Source organism: Prunus persica, chromosome G6 (assembly GCF_000346465.2).
Source record: "Prunus persica cultivar Lovell chromosome G6, Prunus_persica_NCBIv2, whole genome shotgun sequence".
NCBI lineage: Eukaryota > Viridiplantae > Streptophyta > Magnoliopsida > Rosales > Rosaceae > Prunus > Prunus persica.
In genome coordinates this window covers 28,922,546-28,941,258 of record NC_034014.1, presented here as the reverse complement: position 1 = coordinate 28,941,258, position 18,713 = coordinate 28,922,546, and the positions used below count along the sequence as shown (strand labels likewise).

Sequence of the window (18,713 nt, the reverse complement as noted above, 5' to 3'; positions counted from 1 at the left end):
TGAATTTACCTCTCATAAGTCATATAAATTTAAGACTATTGTTTATATAAATAAAAAAGAAAAAAAGAAAAAATATATATCTTTCGTGTGTTAATTTTGTTGTTGTTGTAGTTGGAATTTCTCATATTTTTTATTGAGTGAGAAATTCTTCCTTCATATTTATCCATTTAATCTTGTATAGCCAAAAAAAACAAAACAAAAAACATGTATTGGTAAGTGATAATGATAATTGATTAAAACTTTCCTTATATTTTTACACAAATTCAAAGATTAGTGAGTCAATGTATCAACCAAAAAAAAAAGATTTAAATTTCCCTTGATATAAGATTTAATCCAGAATTGAAGAAGTTCCCATATTTTAATTTTTGAGGAATTCGTTGTTTTCTCCCTTTCTTGAATCACATAATATGGGGTCAAACTAGTCTTTTTGAATCTTATTTGAAGCATTGAAGGCCCATTAGGGTCAATATCAGTATTTGATGAAAGTGTGGGGGGCCAAACGGGATTAGTAGAAACTCTCGGGGAGACCTATGATATTATAGGCGTAACGTAAGGAATAATATAATTTGAAAAACAGGGGACATTTGGTTCCTTTACGACAAGGGACGAGAATATCTTAAGCCAAGATGCGGAACACAACACGTTTGTTTTTTTTAATTTAATGGACAACGGATATGATTATTTGCTGTCATCTCTTAACAGGTAAACAAGAAAGAAATCTGAGATTGACTTTTTTTTATTTATATAAATTAATCTAAATTAAATTAAAATTATTTTAAAAAGTACCAGATTATGTTGGGCCAGTTACATTTTGGATATGGACCTTTTTTAACGACCCACCCCAAAGAGAAAAATAAACAAAGTCTTCATTTCAGACCAAAGAACAAATATTTTGAACCTAAAAAATCCATTAACAATAAACAAGCAAATATTAAGTAGGGTTGAAGAACTCATCTCATGAAGCTGACATTTTTTCTTCCAAACAAAAGTGAAAGTCCAACAAGTTTGAGCAATGGAAGGACAAAAGCGGTGCCATTCGGGTGTTCATATGGAAAGTAAAAACCTTTTTTTTTTACATGGAATTCATGGCATCTGACATGAATTTACATGATAGACAGAAGCCACCATTTCAGGGATGAGAGAGTGCTTTCTAGCACCATGGAGATCAATATAAAACCAGTAGACTTCCATGGGACTTGCAAAGCACCTCCAGAAAAGACATTGTTCAAATATTCTCTCCACCTATTTCAAGAACCAAAAGCAACCTGCTTGTGACGGTTGAGATCGCCCAGATACTTGGTTGAATTATATTCTTGTGCATCCAACAGTTCTTCCGAGTATGTTCTTTGATGAGACCTCGTTTTCGATTCTTTTGCGCAGTTCGATACATATTCATCGCCTCTTAGAAGTACCACAATCTGCACCCAACCAAAGAATTGTTCATCAATCTGCCATCCCATACAATACATTTTTTAAAGCATCTAAAGCGTAGGTAGTATGAACTCATTCCTAATTTTCCTTCTTTTTGTTTTCTTTTGGTTTTAAATGCATTTACAATTTTATAGTGTGCCACAACACAATGTTAGATCACATTCAGTCTAGTCATTTTTCTGCCATAACTTCTTCTGATTGTGAACTTACACAAACCATGAAAGTATGAAGCACAGCTGCATAATAGATATGCATCTTTAATTTGTACTTGCCTGACTCATTCGCGGACGTAAAATAGAAGACTGCTCAATGCATAAAGATGCAGTCAAAACCACATGATCCATCTCTTTCTGGTCATAGTTGTCACCAATAGAAGGATCAACAAGCTCCTTGATCTCATTGTTATCAAGCAAAGGCTTTGCCTACAACAGAGGGGAAAAAAAAAAAATTAAAAGGGAGCCAGGGCTTGTATATATTGACAACATGAGATGGTATGTTTCAAACTATGCAGAAGCAAATTTACCCAAATTACAACGCTTTTCTGAGAATCATCCAAAGCTGGACGCCCGCTGATAAGCTCCAAAAGTAGGACTCCAAAAGAATAAACATCCGTTTTTTCATCAACTATTCCATGCATGAAATATTCAGGGGCAAAATACCTGCCATTTAAGGGTATAATCAAGAAATTGAACTATAAAGTGCGTTATTTAACTGTAAAATGAAAGAGGCTACCATACATACCCGAATGTGCCCTCAGATTTTGAGACATTGTGATGAGTCCATTGTTTGGGTAGCCACTTTGCAAGCCCAAAATCACATATCTGGTATAAATTGGCATACTGATAAGTAAGTCAAATTAAAAGCGATAAACGAAAACGAGACATAGTTTAGTAGTGTTAATTGTTCTTTGCCAAAATGAAAGAGGCAATCATCATTCACAGTTTTCTACATTGCCATAACTGTTTGTTATCCTTGGCTACACATTATGATAAAAACAAACCAACAGCAGAAAGAGGAAATACCTGAGGCACAAAATCCTCTGTAAGTAGAATATTATCAGCCTTAATATCTCTATGAATGATTCGCCTCTGACAACTCTCATGAAGATACAGCAGACCATCTGCTATCCCCAAAGCGATTTTATATCTTTTACTCCAATCCAGTTTGTTAGCCTTCAGACCTGGAATATGTAGAATACTTGAGAAATCCATAAACAAATAAGCAGTTTAAATTAAGAACAGGAATTTACAAATCGTGATCATACCGTGCAGGAGAGATCCTAAACTCCCAAGTGACGATAATTCAAAAACAAGGTGCATTCCTCCTTCAACGCAACATCCAATTAACTTAGCAGTATTAGGATGATCTACATGAGCTATAATGCCAAGTTCAGATAGAAAGCCTGCTGTTTTCTCATCTGATGTTCCTTTAGTCAGCCGCTTTACTGCTATAAGCTGCCCATTTTTCAAACAACCCTTATAAACTTCGGAATAGCCACCCTTACCAATTGTATTTTCTGCAAGAAATAGGAACCACGAAGAAAATATCATAATCAAGATGAAAATAAAACTTCCATCTGAAGTTTCTATATGGATTAAATTCAAGTCAGTAGTCTTGCATTTACAGTTTTGTAAATTCTGCTATAAATGTGAAACAAATCATGAGTCTCATATTGGATAGTAGGTCTAAATTTGTGGACGAAATTACAGACCATTGTTAAAATTATTGGTCGCCCTTTGGAGGTCAGAGCAGGTAAAGGTCACCAGCGAAGACTTGAAGTTGTATATATTAGCTAGTCCTGGATTCTCTCTTGCACTCCTGATCCTTCTTCTTGATGATATCTTTGGCACACCAAGAGGAGGGAAGGAGGCTAAGCGCTTAATTGATCTTTTACTCCATGATTTAAAAAATTTACGCCAGTGAGAACGTGAACTTGAATTTGGACAAGGAGCTTCTGATTCTGTTGTGCCGTTTTCAGAAACACTAGTTTCAGATTCAAAGCTTCTTATGCAAACTTCTAAAACTCCTCTAGGAGTTTGGGCATCTTCTTTCTCCTTTTCTATTTCCAAACATCTCAAATCTACAGAGAAGAAACCAAGCATTATGACAGAAGAATTAGAACATGGAAACAGATAAACACAAAGAGGAAAGGAAGTTGCCTTGGGCAGAAGCACAAGGAAGTAGAACACCTCTTCTTTTCTGTTTCACCTTAGAAACCTCGTCTGGTGCCTTCACCGTTAAGTTTTCAGGATCCTTTCCAGCCCCCCTGGATAGAAGTAAATCAAAATGTTGGCAAAGAATCTATAATCACAAATAATGAAGGAAGTGAAAATCAGAATCTGCATCTCGGAAAGGGCAGATATAAGCCAGCCATCACGGCTCTAGTGAAGGATTAAAAAGGCTAAGACATTCCTTTAAAAGTTATTTCCACAATTTCAGACTCAAAATCAATATATCATCCACCACTTGGAACAGGACAGGAAAGATACAAGAATTGCCAAGGGTTCCTAATACTGAATGATGCTGCAAACTTGCCAAAGTGCCAAAAAGGAAAAAGCTTTATACCATTCTTTGCCATTGCACAGACATTGAAAATCTAAAAGATCCCAGGCCAAAAAATCAATAGAAAAGCTTAGAAAATGGATAAACAAAAGAAAGAAAAATCATCTCAGATATACAGAAAAGACCACAGCTTTTACATTGGCATACATAATCCATAAGACCCACAAGCTGAACCTTGACATAAAACATTACCAAATGGTAAAATTTTAAAAACATGAAGGTATAAGATATACCCAAATGAGAGAACATGAAGGAGAAAGCACATATACCATAGACAATAAGGTCCCTGCTCTTCACCATCCGCCATGAACACTGTCATAAACCAGCAAGAACCACTAGCCTGGCCAAGCAAAATACAAAACGCTTTCAACAAGGAGGCCCTGCTAATCTCTCTTTTAAAGGCAAAAAGATTTTATTTTTCTAAAGCTACAAAATCTTCTTGTTATTATCCATAAGTAAAAGAGAAGGGAATCTAGAAACTAAATATGGAAGAGCCTCGCATTCATTATTGTCTTAAGTTTGTTTGCTCTCTCTTTCCTTTTTCACACTGTTTTCTCTGGCTTTCGTTGTCTTTTTTACATCGGTCCGAAAGAGTCGCTGCTGCGTCGAACTGGGTTACTGACAAGTGTTCAAAGCTCAACAGCGACTTCTGCTCTCAACCTTAAACCGAGTGAGAGACACAGAGAGAGAGAGAGACAGACAGACAGACAGACAGACAGAGTGGACGTTGGTCGTGGTTTGATAATGGGTCTTTCCACAAATTTAATATGTTGGCCTTGGTTTGTGAGATATCTTCACTAATTTGTTGGCACACTTAACATGCCAAGCTTTTCAATTTTGGGCATCTTAATTTGTTTTTTAAGTAATTATATTTGCTCAAAATTCAACTAGGGTAATCTACCACAGAATCCACCCATAAGGAAGGATGGTCCATTTTTGGATCTTCCCTTTGGATATGTGCAATCTACTTGGTTGATATTGAGGTTTCACTTTTATGGAAGAATCTCAAAGAAAAAAAAAGATTAAAATGTTACCAAATACATGAAAATGTTAGGATTTTGAAATGATTAAGTGCACTAAAATATTTGAAATCCATGCATTTCTTTTTATTTCATTCCATGGAAATACTTTTTTTTTTTGGGTATTGTGTAACATTATATAGATGTAAGGGAACAAGTTTCTTTTTATACATAATGCGAGGGGAAGAATTTTAAGATGTGCTATAAACTACATAAGAGGGCACATTTTAATAAAAGTAGATGTTGCATCATTGGGCAAAAGTTATTATGCCAACCAAATTTAACTTTCAATCATTATTTCTGAGATAGACTATTCACGGGCTCCTTATGCATTTCTCCACTTATGTTGGGATTCGACAAGTACAATAGTATCTAAAAAAGTATTCCGCTAGTATGGGAGAGTGCTCAGGTAGAGCGCGAATAATTTCACCATTACATGCACGCTTGACTCGTGTTGAATAACTTTACTATCAACTTTGAACGGATTTCTTTATCCAAAAGTAGTCACTTTAATTTCAATATTTTACTAAAAAAATGCTTCAATTGAACTTATGAATTTCATTTCCTTATTAACAAAAAAATATATTAATAATATATATATACTATTGTGCAGTACTTCCAAGCATAAATTTAGCGGAATTGACCTCTTTGAAATAAATGGAAATAGCTCATTGGTAACTTGAGCATAAGTTGCAACCCAATATTATTTATTTGGGTAATGAAAATACTCACGATGAAGCTCAAAAATATATGATCATCTATAAGTCACAAGTATTATTTTAGATATACCTTATTATTCAGTCCCGATCTCTTGGACCACAGGAGTTCAAGAGATTGTGGTCACCCACCGTTGGATATTAATCCAATGGTTCAAAATGATATATATAAATGCAATATGACATAAATGATTATTACCCGATTCAAGTCAACCGTTGAATTTACATCCAACGGTGAATAACCATAAATATCTTGGACTACAGGGGTCCAAGAGATCAGGACTGCCTTATTATAATACAAATTGCATTATATCATGGAAGTTTGATTAGGCAAAAACAACAAGGGGAAAGGGAGTATATGGGTATAGAACGCAAACCCATGCATGGACATTGGGAAACAACACTGACCCGACGCCATCCCCAATGTGAGGGAGACACGGAAAAATGTTGTTCTGTCCCATCGCAAGACAACCCAATACAGTCAAAATATTGGCCAACATAAAGTAACCCATTACAAAGGATAGCATCAAGAAAAAAAATGATACATTATAATAAAATACACCTTCGTGACCTACACTACACGAAATATTATAATTTGCAATGACCCTCCTTCTCTGGCAATCTACAAGTTTATTTTAACCACTTACATAAGCATGCAATTTTTATTTAAAAAAGTTGATATAGATTAAAATTCTCATTGAGGAGTTGGATTTAATCTTCGAGTTTAGTGATTTTGATACAAGTCTTTTGATTTTTATGCCACATAAGATTACATTCTTTTTTTAATATTGTCTAATGCAATCTTTTTATTTTTATAATTTTTAAATTATTTTTTATTCCAATATTACCCATTATCTTAGATTCCAATATTATATTTCTTTTCTTATCTAATTTTCCCTTGAGCATGGTCTAATATCCATTTGCTATGCAGTCATAGTATCGACTTTTTCTTTTTCTTCTTCTTCTTCTTATGTTTCTTCTTTTATTATTATTATTATTTTATGCTGAATATATGCTCAACTTTGAATCAGGTTCAGTCATTTTGTTCTTTTATGTATAGTATACCTGACATATAGGTAATACATTTTTTGATATATTTTTCTTCATATATATATATATATATCTAAATTATAGGTAACATATTCCTTTAAGCAAAAAAAAGAAGTTATTATTTGACTTGTGTTTTTACACACATGAGATATAGATACCACACTTTTTTGCCTTTTTGTTTATGAATCTAAGTTAATAGGTAACATACGCTTTATCACTTATCTTTTTTATGTACTGGACATATAGGTAGCATATACTGTTCAACTTATGTTTTTATGCACCTAAGTTATAGGTAATTTAATATTTTGCTTGTTTATTTTTCCACCTTACTTATAGGTAAGATGTTTTGTAGTTTGTTCAGCCTATGGTGTAGATATATTATCCTATGGTATAGATATATTGTCATATTGTCCATTGCATAGGTATAATATGTGGGTCTGTTTTTCATTGATTAAATGGTATATATTAGGTAAATTCAAGAAAAGAATTCAAAATTCAATTACAAGGAAATAATGCATTAAATTTAGATTTTTAGTATGTTTTTCTTATTCACCTCAAAAGGTAAAATCGACACAACAAAAAAAGTAAATAAAGTCAAAGAACCTACATCTAAAACTAAAAACATGTGGACTAAATTCAATAACAACTAATCATTTTAGATTTAGATCTAAGAACCCCATTTTTATTTCTCGTGTGAGGAATGAAATCAAGAAATGAATGGCGTTGAAGAGAGAATGGTGTTTTGTTTGGGTTTTGTTTATTAATTAGGTGTGTATGGTGTTTGAGTTGTGAAATCAAATTCAGAGATGGAGCCTGATATGCCGGTTGATGTGTTAACATGTGCATTGTCTGAGTCATGACAATGAAGATGTGGACATTCAAGCTAAACACATTAAATATGTTGTTGCTTGATTTGGTGGTCAAAATCAAGCACATCAAGTGGAGGATTTGTAAAGGCTTCTTTTTTCCATACGTTTGTCTATACAATTCTGCCAGAAAACATTCACGTCCAACCTGAAAAACAATGACATGAGAAATTATTTGTACAACCCTTGCCGACATAAAAAAAAAAAAAAAAAGGGAGCAGGATTTCATCTGCATCATCAAAAGGATGATCATCATGAATTTTTAGTTAGAGGTGAGATGTATTTGTATATCCATATATGAGTGATGAGACAATCATTTCATATCGACGCACAATCATACGTTACTAGATAATGAGTCGTGAAAGAGAATTGTGTGGAGGGAAGGATCTGATAGAGTAACGTTTACAGAGAGTATGGTCTATTGGTTATATAAGTTAGGCGGATCTGTATGTGTTTGAGTTGTGAAATCAAAATCAGATGGACCCTGTGTTAACATGTGCACTGTCTCAGTCAACATGGCTCCATGTATGAATTATAACTTTTACTTTTGACCATGAAGATGTGGACATCCAAGCTAGAGACATTAAATTTGTTTTTGCTTGATTTCATGGTCATAATCAAGCACATCAAGTGGACGATAGGTGCAAGGGCTTTCCTATTTTTTGACAAAATATGCAAAATAAAAGTAAAATGAAAACAAGACAAAAGATTCACTTGAATAGTTATGGGCTTCTTACTTGCCAAAGATAAAATAGATACATAAAAACGAAGGGCTTCTTGAACAAGATAAAAATAAAAATAAAAAGTCCATGCCCAAAAGAAGTCCATGGAATTTCGACCACAAAGAAATAAAAAAAAAGTCCACGGAACAAATTTTACATCACTCATGACAAAAGATTCAATTTTGAACTTAAGCGTAAAGGAGCGAGCAACTCCTTCAACTAACCTAACCCAATATCTTCAAGGCCCAAAATGGTTTGACTAGAACTTCATATACCGACTTGTAAAAATGTTTGCTAAACTCCAAAGGAGAGCATTTGCATTTTAGCCAAGATTAGCGTCATAAAAGAAGACTTACTTTGAATGTTGATTGCATGATTGAAGCAGCTTCTACGCCACTCTCAAAAGTTGACAAGGTCAAACACCTCCATGGAAATCATAAGAGAGCTTCACAAATTATTATCAAGCAACTGCTTGAACTCCTGTCAAAAATGTCACAATTGTAGCAAAATCCGACGGTCCACAATCTTGTGATCAAAATACTCCTCTCAACCTTAGAGTACTTATAGGTGCATGTGAGCAAACACATCCAAGGCTCCCACTTTTAAAAATCAGTTATGTCTACTTCCATGTTGGTTCCCTCCAAGTCTTACTGTCAAACCTCGTATTTTAAAATGGAGGAGAATTGCAAGTTTACCACATAATTTGTTGATGCTCTTTTTGGGAGGTCAACTTAGATAGATGTGGAATGGTGGATGATGGATGAAGGTGAGGACCTTTAGCATGTGTGTGAGGATTTGGACAAGCGATAAATATATAGAAGACAAGATATACGTGGTTCACCCGAATGATGGGCTACGTCCACAGATAATGAGATTAGACCCAAATATAAAGATAACAAGTGAGAAGCCCAGCCCAAAGATGGGGTCCAGACGCGAGAGTCCAAGGCCTAACGGTCTAGATCCAAGACCCTTTTCTAAGTGAAGAGTGGTCTTCTTTTATAGGTGAGAGGGAGTCTCCATCTCTTGTAGTTTTCCGTTGTGAGACTCCTCTTGCTTTGCTCAGAGTTGTGATTTGTGGTAATGCTTCTTCGGATAAGGTGATGACCTCTCAAAGCATGGCACGTGGATGTTCTAGTTTGGCAAGGTGCTTGGTTAGTTACGGCACTAACATAATTCATTTGACTTCTTCTGAGATTATTCAAGCAAAAGTTTTCATTGAAGAGCAAACACATTCAATTGAATTGACCATCAGTTTCAAATTTTTGATGAAAAACTTTGCTTCAGATGCCTCTCTTTTTCTTCATCTATCTTGGGTTGTGCTTAAGCTTCACCAGTTTTGGCTCCTGCGTTGCCAGCGGCCATGAAATCCCACATAGAAAATTGAGCAATGCTCCATGTCCATTGGACATTGATGCTTTCCGTAAAATAATCCGTGAAGGTGATCAACCCCTCTTGTTTCTTGATGTCCAGACAGAGTGCCAGTTCATGCTTGAAGGAATCCGGTTGCTTCGATCAGAATATCTCAGAACCACCGGCTACTTTTCCCCGCCTTCCAATGCCGCCGAGGCATGTTGGCATGCCTATGAAAGTTTGAGCAATGAGTCGTTACCCGGGTTCGGGGTTCAATCCACTTGTGGATTTAAGGCCAGTTTGATGACAGGGGGTTGCATGAATATCACAACCCGGTCACAGTTTGAAAGCCTGATTTCTCAATCTGAGCTGCAGGGAATTCAGGACTCTTGCAATCAGTCTTTGGAGAATAATTCAACTTGTGATTCATGTAAGCAGAGGTTGTGGCGTGTGAGTGCTGCTAACTTTGGTAGGCCTGTGGATGGGAATGAATCAGATTGCAATAGCTATCCATTTATGTATGCTGCAGCTTTTGCTAGCAGGTATGGGCCTACAAACTTGGGCACAGTCAAGTGTTTGTTTTCACTAGATTTCAATGCCTTTAATGTAAATACTAAAAGGATCAAGCATACCAAGGTAATGCATAGGGCAGTGTTGGTAGGATGTGTTAGTGGGTTCTTTGTGGCAGTTTTGGTGGTTTGGGTTCTTTGGAGAAGGCACAAGAAGTACAGGGGAAGGAAGAGAAACATGGAGTCAACCGAGATGGGTTTTGCTTCAGCCATGGAGATTATTGGTGAAAATACCAGTTTGGTTAAGTTCCCATTAGAGGAAATCAAAAAGGCTACCAAGAATTTCTCAAGGGAGAACATAATTGGGATGGGAGGCTATGGGAATGTCTATAAGGGAATATTAGCTGATGGGTCTGAAGTAGCTTTGAAAAGGTTCAAGAACTTCTCTGCTGGTGGGGATGAAGCTTTTGCACATGAGGTGGAGGTTATTGCAAGCATTAGGCATGTGAATCTTGTTACTGTGAGAGGCTATTGTACTGTGGCTGTGCCTTTGCAAGGCCACCAGAGGATAATTGTGTGTGAATTGGTGCACAATGGAAGCCTCTATGATCATCTTTTTGATTCAAGGATGAAGAAACTCAGTTGGCCAATTCGACAAAAGATTGCTAGTGGAATTGCCCGCGGATTGGCTTATTTGCATTACGGTGTAGAGCCTGCCATCATCCACAGAGATGTTAAAGCTAGTAACATACTTCTAGATCAAACATTTGAGCCAAAACTGGCTGATTTTGGCTTTGCAAAGTTCACACCAGAAGGATTTACACATTTGAGCACAAGGGTAGCTGGGACACTAGGATATGTTGCACCTGAATATGCCATGTATGGACAATTATCAGAAAGAAGTGATGTCTACAGTTATGGGGTAGTGCTTCTTGAGCTTCTGAGTGGGAAAAAAGCAGTTGCAGAAGCTGATGGCACCGGAATTTTGCTGTTGGCAGATTGGGCTTGGTCCCAAGTGAGGGAAGGCAACCCATTAGATGTTGTAGATGAAAGCATGCCTGAGTTGGGCTTTGCAGAAGTTATGGAAAGGCATGTTTTAGTTGCAGCTCTTTGCTCTCATCCAGTAGCATATGCAAGGCCAACAATGGACCAAGTTGTGAAGATGTTGGAATCAGATTTTCCACTTCCCTCAATCCCAGATTGCCCTCTTGTTGATGAAATGGTTAAAATAGATCAGCCAGCTAGCTTTAGTGGCTCAAGATACATTTCAAGCCCTGAGGGCCAGCAACCATGTAGCTATGAGAGTGACCATCCCATTCCAAGTGATTTGGAGAAAGTGGGAAGTTCACAAAAACACATGTAAAGATAGTGTTCCAATTCTTTTGAATCATTATAGAGAAAGACATTTTTTACTGAAGGTGTAAAATTCTTTGATTCATAAAGCCATTCAGCTCAAATTTTGGTAATTAACAATTGCTGAACCTGACACTGGTTTGCTCTGGCTACAGAATCTTTTCTGATTATGTGTTACTATTATTGAAATTGTTCTGTCATCATCGCTTAAACTGAGAAGTTCTTGTGCTGAAACTTACTAATATAACGTCTGACTTTGAGCATGGAGAAACTGGGCATATGCATACTGGTGTATTTTATAAGTAAAGAAAGTACACTGGTGGTGTAACACATATGTGTTGACTTGATCGTTTCAAATGGAAACTTAACTGAACATAGACTGTAATTATACTAATACTAAAATGATACTTTCAATGCTGACCTAGTATTTAATCATTTCATCTTGCTTCTCGATTAGATTCTTCGTTGCCGGTCGATTTAAGCTCCATAATCTTCCCATATTTTTCAACAGATGGAAGAATTTTCAAAGAAACAGATCATATTTCTTTGGATAGGACAATTGGAAGATGTTAATTAGAATAGGACATGACTACATTCTAATCCAACCAAGGAACATAGGAAAAATCTAATAATTAAGGCCTACATAAGGAATATAATATTGATGCATCATGTGGTGATCTACATGCCAGGTCTCTTTTGGCAACTCTTCTTTTGTTTTTCCTATTAGACCAATTCTTTGGTTTTCATGATTATAAGTTCTAATGTCTAAAATATTCATTTTGATCACAAGGAAATGCGCTTATAGGTGTACTACACATACCCAAGACCGGTCAAATAAAGTAGAGCAAATTTTCAGATATGCTCAGATATTCTTCTTCAATATGGAGGTATTTTTAAGAAAGTATAATCCTAAATAAAATTGGAAATAAATCTAAATTACAAAAGAAAATAAATCTAAATTACAGTAGTAAATAAATCTCAATTTTAATAGATTAGTCAAGGCAAAACAAAAAAGAGGAAAACCATTACACATGGCTCCTCAAGTGAACAATGCTCGCAGTTGGTTCCAGTGGTGCGTTCCGTGTTTGAAATAATGGCACTATTACGTCATTTAAAGGAAAATACTCCCCCACGTCGTGATCCGGTGGAACCGCCTCAGCCAACAATTGAGCCGTTCTTATACTCCATTATGTCGGACTATTAGGACCGATAATATTTCAATTGTATGATGAGTTAGTAGGTATTTCAATTGTATGATGAGTGAAATGTGAATTTTATAATAAATATGGACACGTGGCAACCGAAAATTTTATCCGAAAATTTAATTTGAAAATTTTATCCAAAAAATGTTATTTGAAATTTTAAGTGAGAATTTTATAATAAATAGTGACACGTGACAACCGAAAATATTATCTAAAAAGCTTATCAAAATTAAAAAAAATAGAAAATAAAGTAAAATGAATAGTATTTTCCCTTGTCCTTGCCTTTTGGGGAACAAAAAAAGGCAAGGTTGACACTATTCACATGAATAGTTTTTGCCCTTACCTTGCCTTTGCCTTGCCCTTGCCTTTTTGGGTGGAGGTGCTTTAAGGAGAGGAGTAGCAAGAGGGCTATCAAATATAAACACCCATATGGGTGAGAGATGAAAAGTGCCAACAACTCTTAATTTGGCGGATGATTTCAAAGATTAGCAACTAGGGTTGTGAAGAAAATAGGGTTTGTAAAAAAGTAGTAAAGAGACACCCTAGAATTTGGTTCTGATAACAAGTCAAACAAAGTAGGGCAAATTTTCTGATATGCTCAGATATTCTTTTTCAATATGGATTTATTTATAAGGAAGTATAACCCTAAATAAAATGGGAAATAAATCTAAATTATAATAGGACTAGACAAATAGGTAAGTAACCAAAAATCCTAGCATAATGGGGAACCAAAATCCTAAATAAGTAAGGAATCGCTAACAAGACCCCATATTTAAAAGTCAGTTAGAAGTTAGGATCACATCCACAAGTGATTTTAAATTGTTTCCCTCCAACAATAACTGCCAAAATCCAATTTAACTTTCAAGACCCTAACCATTTGTGAGCTCCCAATGACTAAAGTCAAACTTCCCATTTCCCTTCCAAAAAACCAAAAGGGCCATCCCCATTTCTGCATATCTCATGAAAACCTTAATGAGCTATCATATGCCTCTTTTTCATTTCCTCCTTCTTGGATTGGTTTTAGGCTTCACCAATTCTATAGCCGGTAGCCATGAAACCTCACATAGAAAACTGGGTAATGTTTCATGTCCATTGAATATCAATGCTCTCCAAAAACTCATCAGGGAGAACTCTCTACCATTCCCCAAGCAGGATATTGCAACTGAGTGTCAATACGTACTGCAAGGAATGCGTCTGATTCGATCAGAATATCTTCGAACCAGTGGATTGTTTTCACTGTCTCCGGATGTCTTGGATGTCTGCTGGGATTCATATGAGAATCTAGTCAATGAATTCATACCAGGGTTTGACATCAAATCCACCTGTGGCTTGAAGACCAGTTTCATTTCACAGACTTGTATGAACATCACAACAAAGTCTGATTTTGAGAGCTTGGTTTCAGCACAGGAGTTGCAGCAAATGAAGGGTTCTTGTGATCAGTCTTTGAAGAATAATTCTGCTTGTAATTCCTGCGTGGAACGCTTGTCGACTGTTCGTGCCTCTTATTTCAAAGCCCCTAATGATGGGAATGTTTCGGACTCCAATGGGTACCCATTTATATATGCTGCAGCTTTTGCTAACAGGTTTGGACCAATTGATATAGGGACTGCCAAGTGTTTATTTCTGCTTGATTTCTCTCCATCTAGGAAAAAGCCTAAAAACTCCAATGCAGTGATGTGGGGGATCATGACGGGTTGTTTCCATGGCTTTGTTGGGGCAGTTATAGTGCTTTGGTTTCTTTGGATATGGCACAAGAAATGGAAGAGGACAAAAAAGGAGAATTTGGTTCAAATCGAACCATTTTCGAGTGTGGAGCTGGAATCCTGTGGTAGAAATTCTTCTTCATTAAAGCTCAGCTTCGAGGAAATTCGAAAGGCTACAGGGAATTTCTCAAGGGAGAACATTATTGGTATGGGAGGATTTGGGAATGTTTACAAGGGGATATTAGAAGATGGGTCAGAAGTTGCATTGAAAAGGTTCAAGAACTGCTCTGCTGTTGGAGACCAACTTTTTGCACATGAAGTGGAGGTTATTTCCAGTGTAAGGCATGTGAATCTTGTGGCTCTGAGAGGCTATTGTATTTCAACATTGCCTAGAGAAGGCCACCAGAGAATACTAGCTTGTGATTTGATGCGAAACGGAAGCCTCTACGACCATCTTTTTCAACCAGAATTCAAGAAGCTTAGTTGGTCGATTCGCCAAAAGATTGCGCTTGGAATGGCTCGCGGATTGGCTTATTTACACTATGGAGTGCAGCCTGCTATCATTCATAGAGACATTAAAGCAAGCAATGTACTTCTGGATGAAACATTTGAGGCAAAACTGGCTGACTTTGGCCTTGCAAAGTTCACATCAGAAGGACAGACACATGTGAGCACAAGGGTGGCTGGGACACTTGGTTATGTGGCTCCTGAGTATGCTTTGTATGGCCAAATATCTCAAAAAATTGACGTGTACAGTTTCGGGGTTGTGCTATTGGAGATTTTGAGTGGGAAGAAAGCAGTTATTGAATTCACTGATGAGAACAGACCTTTGTTATTGGCAGATTGGGCATGGTCACAAGTGAGGGAGGGCAGAGCTTTTGATGTCTTTGATGAAGGCATGCCTGAGTTAGGCCTACCAGAAGCAATGGAGAGATATGTTTTGGTTGCTGTGCTTGCTTCTCATCCAGTAGCATATGCCAGGCCAACAATGGACCAAATTGTGAAACAACTAGAAAATACTATTCCAATTCCCTCCATCCCAGACCGTCCATTATCTCTTTTATCACACACTGATGATGCAGAGAGATCTTCAAGGAGATTCAATGGTTTGTATTTACAAATGTAACTCAACAGACCAAAAATGTAAATATCATATCCCATGTGAGAAACGGTTTAATTGATTCATGTTTCAAAGTGTCTCATGAGTTTTGGTTTCTCTTTCGGAATCATAGATTAAAAGAATTAATAAGAGAAATATAGCAGCCATATTTGTATTAATTATTATTCATCATCCCTGTAAATTGTGGCCTACAATTTTATTAAACAAACTAGGCAACAAAGTTCAACATCATCAACATGTTATGTCATGCGTCCCTGAAATTAGAGCTCAGCTCATGGCCATGGTAGGAAGTTGGCATCATCGTCTGTAGCAGCAGGAGCTGGAGAAATAGGGAAGCCCTTTTTGCAGCAGTGACCCTGCTTCTTAACGCAAGTGCAATAAACGCATCTAGGGCAATACGAGTAGCAGTCTTCAGCATTGCGGCAGGAAAGATTTTGTACAGGCACCCTTGCTTCCGCATATAGCTCCAGACCTGCCATGCCGACACATTAGAGTTTCCCATTTTAGTTATAAACTTACCAACTTATTCTTAATGCATTTTCATGATATTTTTCCTAGTTTCGATCCATTTGCATGACATAGTTGCTAATTTAGAAAACATAATGTTTTAATAGAGGCCATATTTTGGTTTTTAACTTTTGAGTTTTGGTCGGACTTAGGATACCTAACACTTGAGAATTGAAGCCTAAATTTAACCGAGATATGTAGTATTATTATCCCAAAAGTAAATAATGAGGATGAGATATCTTACCAGAAGCAAGAACCGAGTGTGCAGCCAAAAAAGCCATTTTTTTAATGCAAACTTGTCCATGTCTTTTTTAGTTAGCGGGTTTTTCGCAGCTATGATCCCTCAACTATACCAGTAATTGCATTTGGATCACTAAACTCAATTATTAGTTGCATAGGTCACTCAACTGTATGTTTCGTTGCACCGTTAGTCCCTACTATCAAGTCTCTCTAACGGAAGGGACTAATAGTGCAACACAACACCTAATTGAGTGACCTCTATAACTATTTTTTGAAGTTAAGTGACCAAAATGTAACTCCGAGTAGAGTTGAGGGATCATTGCTACAAATAATCCTAACTGAAAAGTCACATTTGCCCATCAATAATTGGATAGATCTTGCCACGTCATCATTTTAAACGGAAAAAACTAACGGACTTGACGGAAGGACTACTGGTGCAACGAAACACATAGTTGAGTGACCTCTGCAACTAATAATTGAATTCAGTGACCCAAATGCAATTACGGGTATAGTTGAGGGACCATAACTGCGATAAACCTTTTAGTTAGCAATGAGATAGCAAGGGAGGAATGGATAATGTTGGTAATGGCACTTGTTGTTTGCACTCAAGGACTTAAATGTTGGTAATAGCTCCCGATTGATTCATGTTTCAAAGTGCCTCATGAGTTTTAGTTTTGGAATCATAGATTAAAACGAATTACTAAGATTAATTTTAGGTAATTCAAATTATTGTTTGTATTAAAAATAAATAATTTAATGCATGGGATTTATAGTTGAAGTGGGTAAGAGCATTTACTGTTGCACCTTAGGTTCAATTACCCCCGGATCTTGAGGCTCTGCATTTATATTATGTACATTTACTTGCATTTCGGAACAACTTAAAAGACGATTTTTAGATTTTCGGCAACGGGGTCGTTTGGATTTGACACCACAAAATCGTCGTGCGTGTCCGGCAGCTCCAGTGAGGCTTTAAGTGAGCGAAGCCAAAGCAGATACGTGTCCGGATCAGCTTGGAATCATAATAATAAGTTAGGATCTAGGAGCAAGAAGAAGCAAAGTGATAATGTCTCACATTCGCCAGCCAAATCAAGATGGGATCTAGTAGCAGCAAAGCGACGATGTCTTCACTATCATCTTCAACATCAGCTTGTGGCAATCGTCGGAGGCTTCGATCCTACGATAACAAGAATGAAGACCAATTTTCACTAGTAGTGAAAAGAAAGTCGTTCATGGACATTAATGATGAAAAGAAGCGATCAGCAAATCCAAGGGCGTAGAGAAGGGGGATGAGTTTACGGCTTATTAGAAAAACAAAAATAAAACTAAAGAGACGGCGTCAAGGCCTTGGTTTGGCCAAAAAACTTTTACAGTGGCTTGCTATCAAAAATGAGTTTACGGTTAACATGTTTCGAAATTCACGTAATATAAATGTAGAGATTCGGGATTCGATTCCCCCCTCTCCGATATTGCTTATATCATTAAAAACAATTAATAATAGAAATATCGCAGCCATATTTTTATTAATTCTTCATCATCTCTGTAAACTAAGGTTTACAATTTTATTAAGCAAACAAGGCAACAACACCATGTCATGTGTGCCTGAAATTAATTAACTTCAGTTCATGGCCATGGGAGAAAGGGGAGGAGGAATGGTGTGATGCGCCTCTATTTTCTGGTTAGCACAGCAAAAATTCGCACATTCTGGATCATAGATGCAATCAGGCTCTATGACTGCAATGTTTCTTGCTTCAGCACATAACTCCAAACCTGCCAATAATTAATTATTGATTTACATATATAATGAGTAGAATATTGTGATATTAGTCGATATTGAATCTTGGGAGTTATCCAAATTTAACTTAATTTTAAACACCAAGCATGGTGAAACGAGAATGAGAGATTTTACCAGATGCAATGACCATGAGCACAACTAGAAGAGCCAATTTTGATGAAGACTTGTCCATGTCTTTTTGAGCTAGCAATTAGATAGCAGGAATGTATAAGATATGTATATAATATATAGGAAATCGATTGCTGCGCTCAAGTAATTGAAGTTCCTGTAGTGATACGAGATTTATATAGGTGTAGCAATTAGTTAAGAAGCTAAGAAATTAGGTAAAGTGGAGAGGGTAGGTTGGGAAATGGGTTAGAATTTGATTAGGCAAAGGGCTCGACTCCCTTATGGAATAGCGAAAAAAAGAAGGTAAGAAATCTAAAATACATAGAAAAATGTATCTTGTCTCTTTTGATGAGTAAGCGAAAATATACATTTTGGTGGATGGTGTTTTATGAATTTCTAAAAGAGTTATGATTCAGATAAAAGTTTGATTTCCTCCCATTGCAATAATAAGAAATTTAATATA

The 18,713-nt window shown here is 36.5% G+C and overlaps 3 protein-coding genes across 6 annotated transcripts; 2 read left to right on the top strand and 1 right to left on the bottom strand.

Annotated features, from left to right (window-relative positions):
* LOC18775324 (receptor-like cytosolic serine/threonine-protein kinase RBK2) lies at nt 891-4,747 on the bottom strand. 4 transcript variants are annotated; one of them, XM_020567512.1, is made up of 9 exons: nt 4,227-4,747; nt 3,591-3,697; nt 3,143-3,511; nt 2,696-2,947; nt 2,454-2,611; nt 2,173-2,252; nt 1,955-2,090; nt 1,704-1,853; nt 891-1,418 (listed from the first exon to the last, which is right to left on the bottom strand). In XM_020567512.1, exons 1-9 carry the CDS (start codon nt 4,310-4,312, stop codon nt 1,248-1,250), a joined length of 1,509 nt encoding a protein of 502 aa, XP_020423101.1. In that variant the 5' UTR covers nt 4,313-4,747; the 3' UTR covers nt 891-1,247. The 4 variants fall into 4 exon arrangements, with proteins under 4 accessions (XP_020423101.1, XP_020423102.1, XP_020423103.1 ...); XM_020567513.1 differs by having other exon boundaries at nt 3,621-3,697; XM_020567514.1 differs by having other exon boundaries at nt 4,263-4,746.
* On the top strand, nt 9,535-11,706 carry LOC18773397 (probable LRR receptor-like serine/threonine-protein kinase RKF3). Its single transcript, XM_007208384.2, has one exon. It carries the CDS (start codon nt 9,651-9,653, stop codon nt 11,586-11,588), a length of 1,938 nt encoding a protein of 645 aa, XP_007208446.2. The 5' UTR covers nt 9,535-9,650; the 3' UTR covers nt 11,589-11,706.
* Nucleotides 13,741-15,677, top strand: LOC18775541 (probable LRR receptor-like serine/threonine-protein kinase RKF3). The gene has a single exon (XM_007206420.2). It carries the CDS (start codon nt 13,741-13,743, stop codon nt 15,607-15,609), a length of 1,869 nt encoding a protein of 622 aa, XP_007206482.2. The 3' UTR covers nt 15,610-15,677.

Excerpts from the sequence above, each read along its gene's own strand:
- LOC18773397 (XM_007208384.2), top strand. The coding sequence starts at position 9,651 with ATGCCTCTCTTTTTCTTCATCTATCTTGGGTTGTGCTTAAGCTTCACC.
- LOC18775541 (XM_007206420.2), top strand. The coding sequence starts at position 13,741 with ATGAAAACCTTAATGAGCTATCATATGCCTCTTTTTCATTTCCTCCTT.
- LOC18775324 (XM_020567512.1), bottom strand. The coding sequence starts at position 4,312 with ATGACAGTGTTCATGGCGGATGGTGAAGAGCAGGGACCTTATTGTCTA. Across the intron at positions 3,512-3,590 it reads TCCTTGTGCTTCTGCCCAAG|ATTTGAGATGTTTGGAAATA; the intron begins GCAACTTCCTTT and ends TCTTCTCTGTAG. Across the intron at positions 2,612-2,695 it reads TTTAGGATCTCTCCTGCACG|GTCTGAAGGCTAACAAACTG; the intron begins GTATGATCACGA and ends TACATATTCCAG.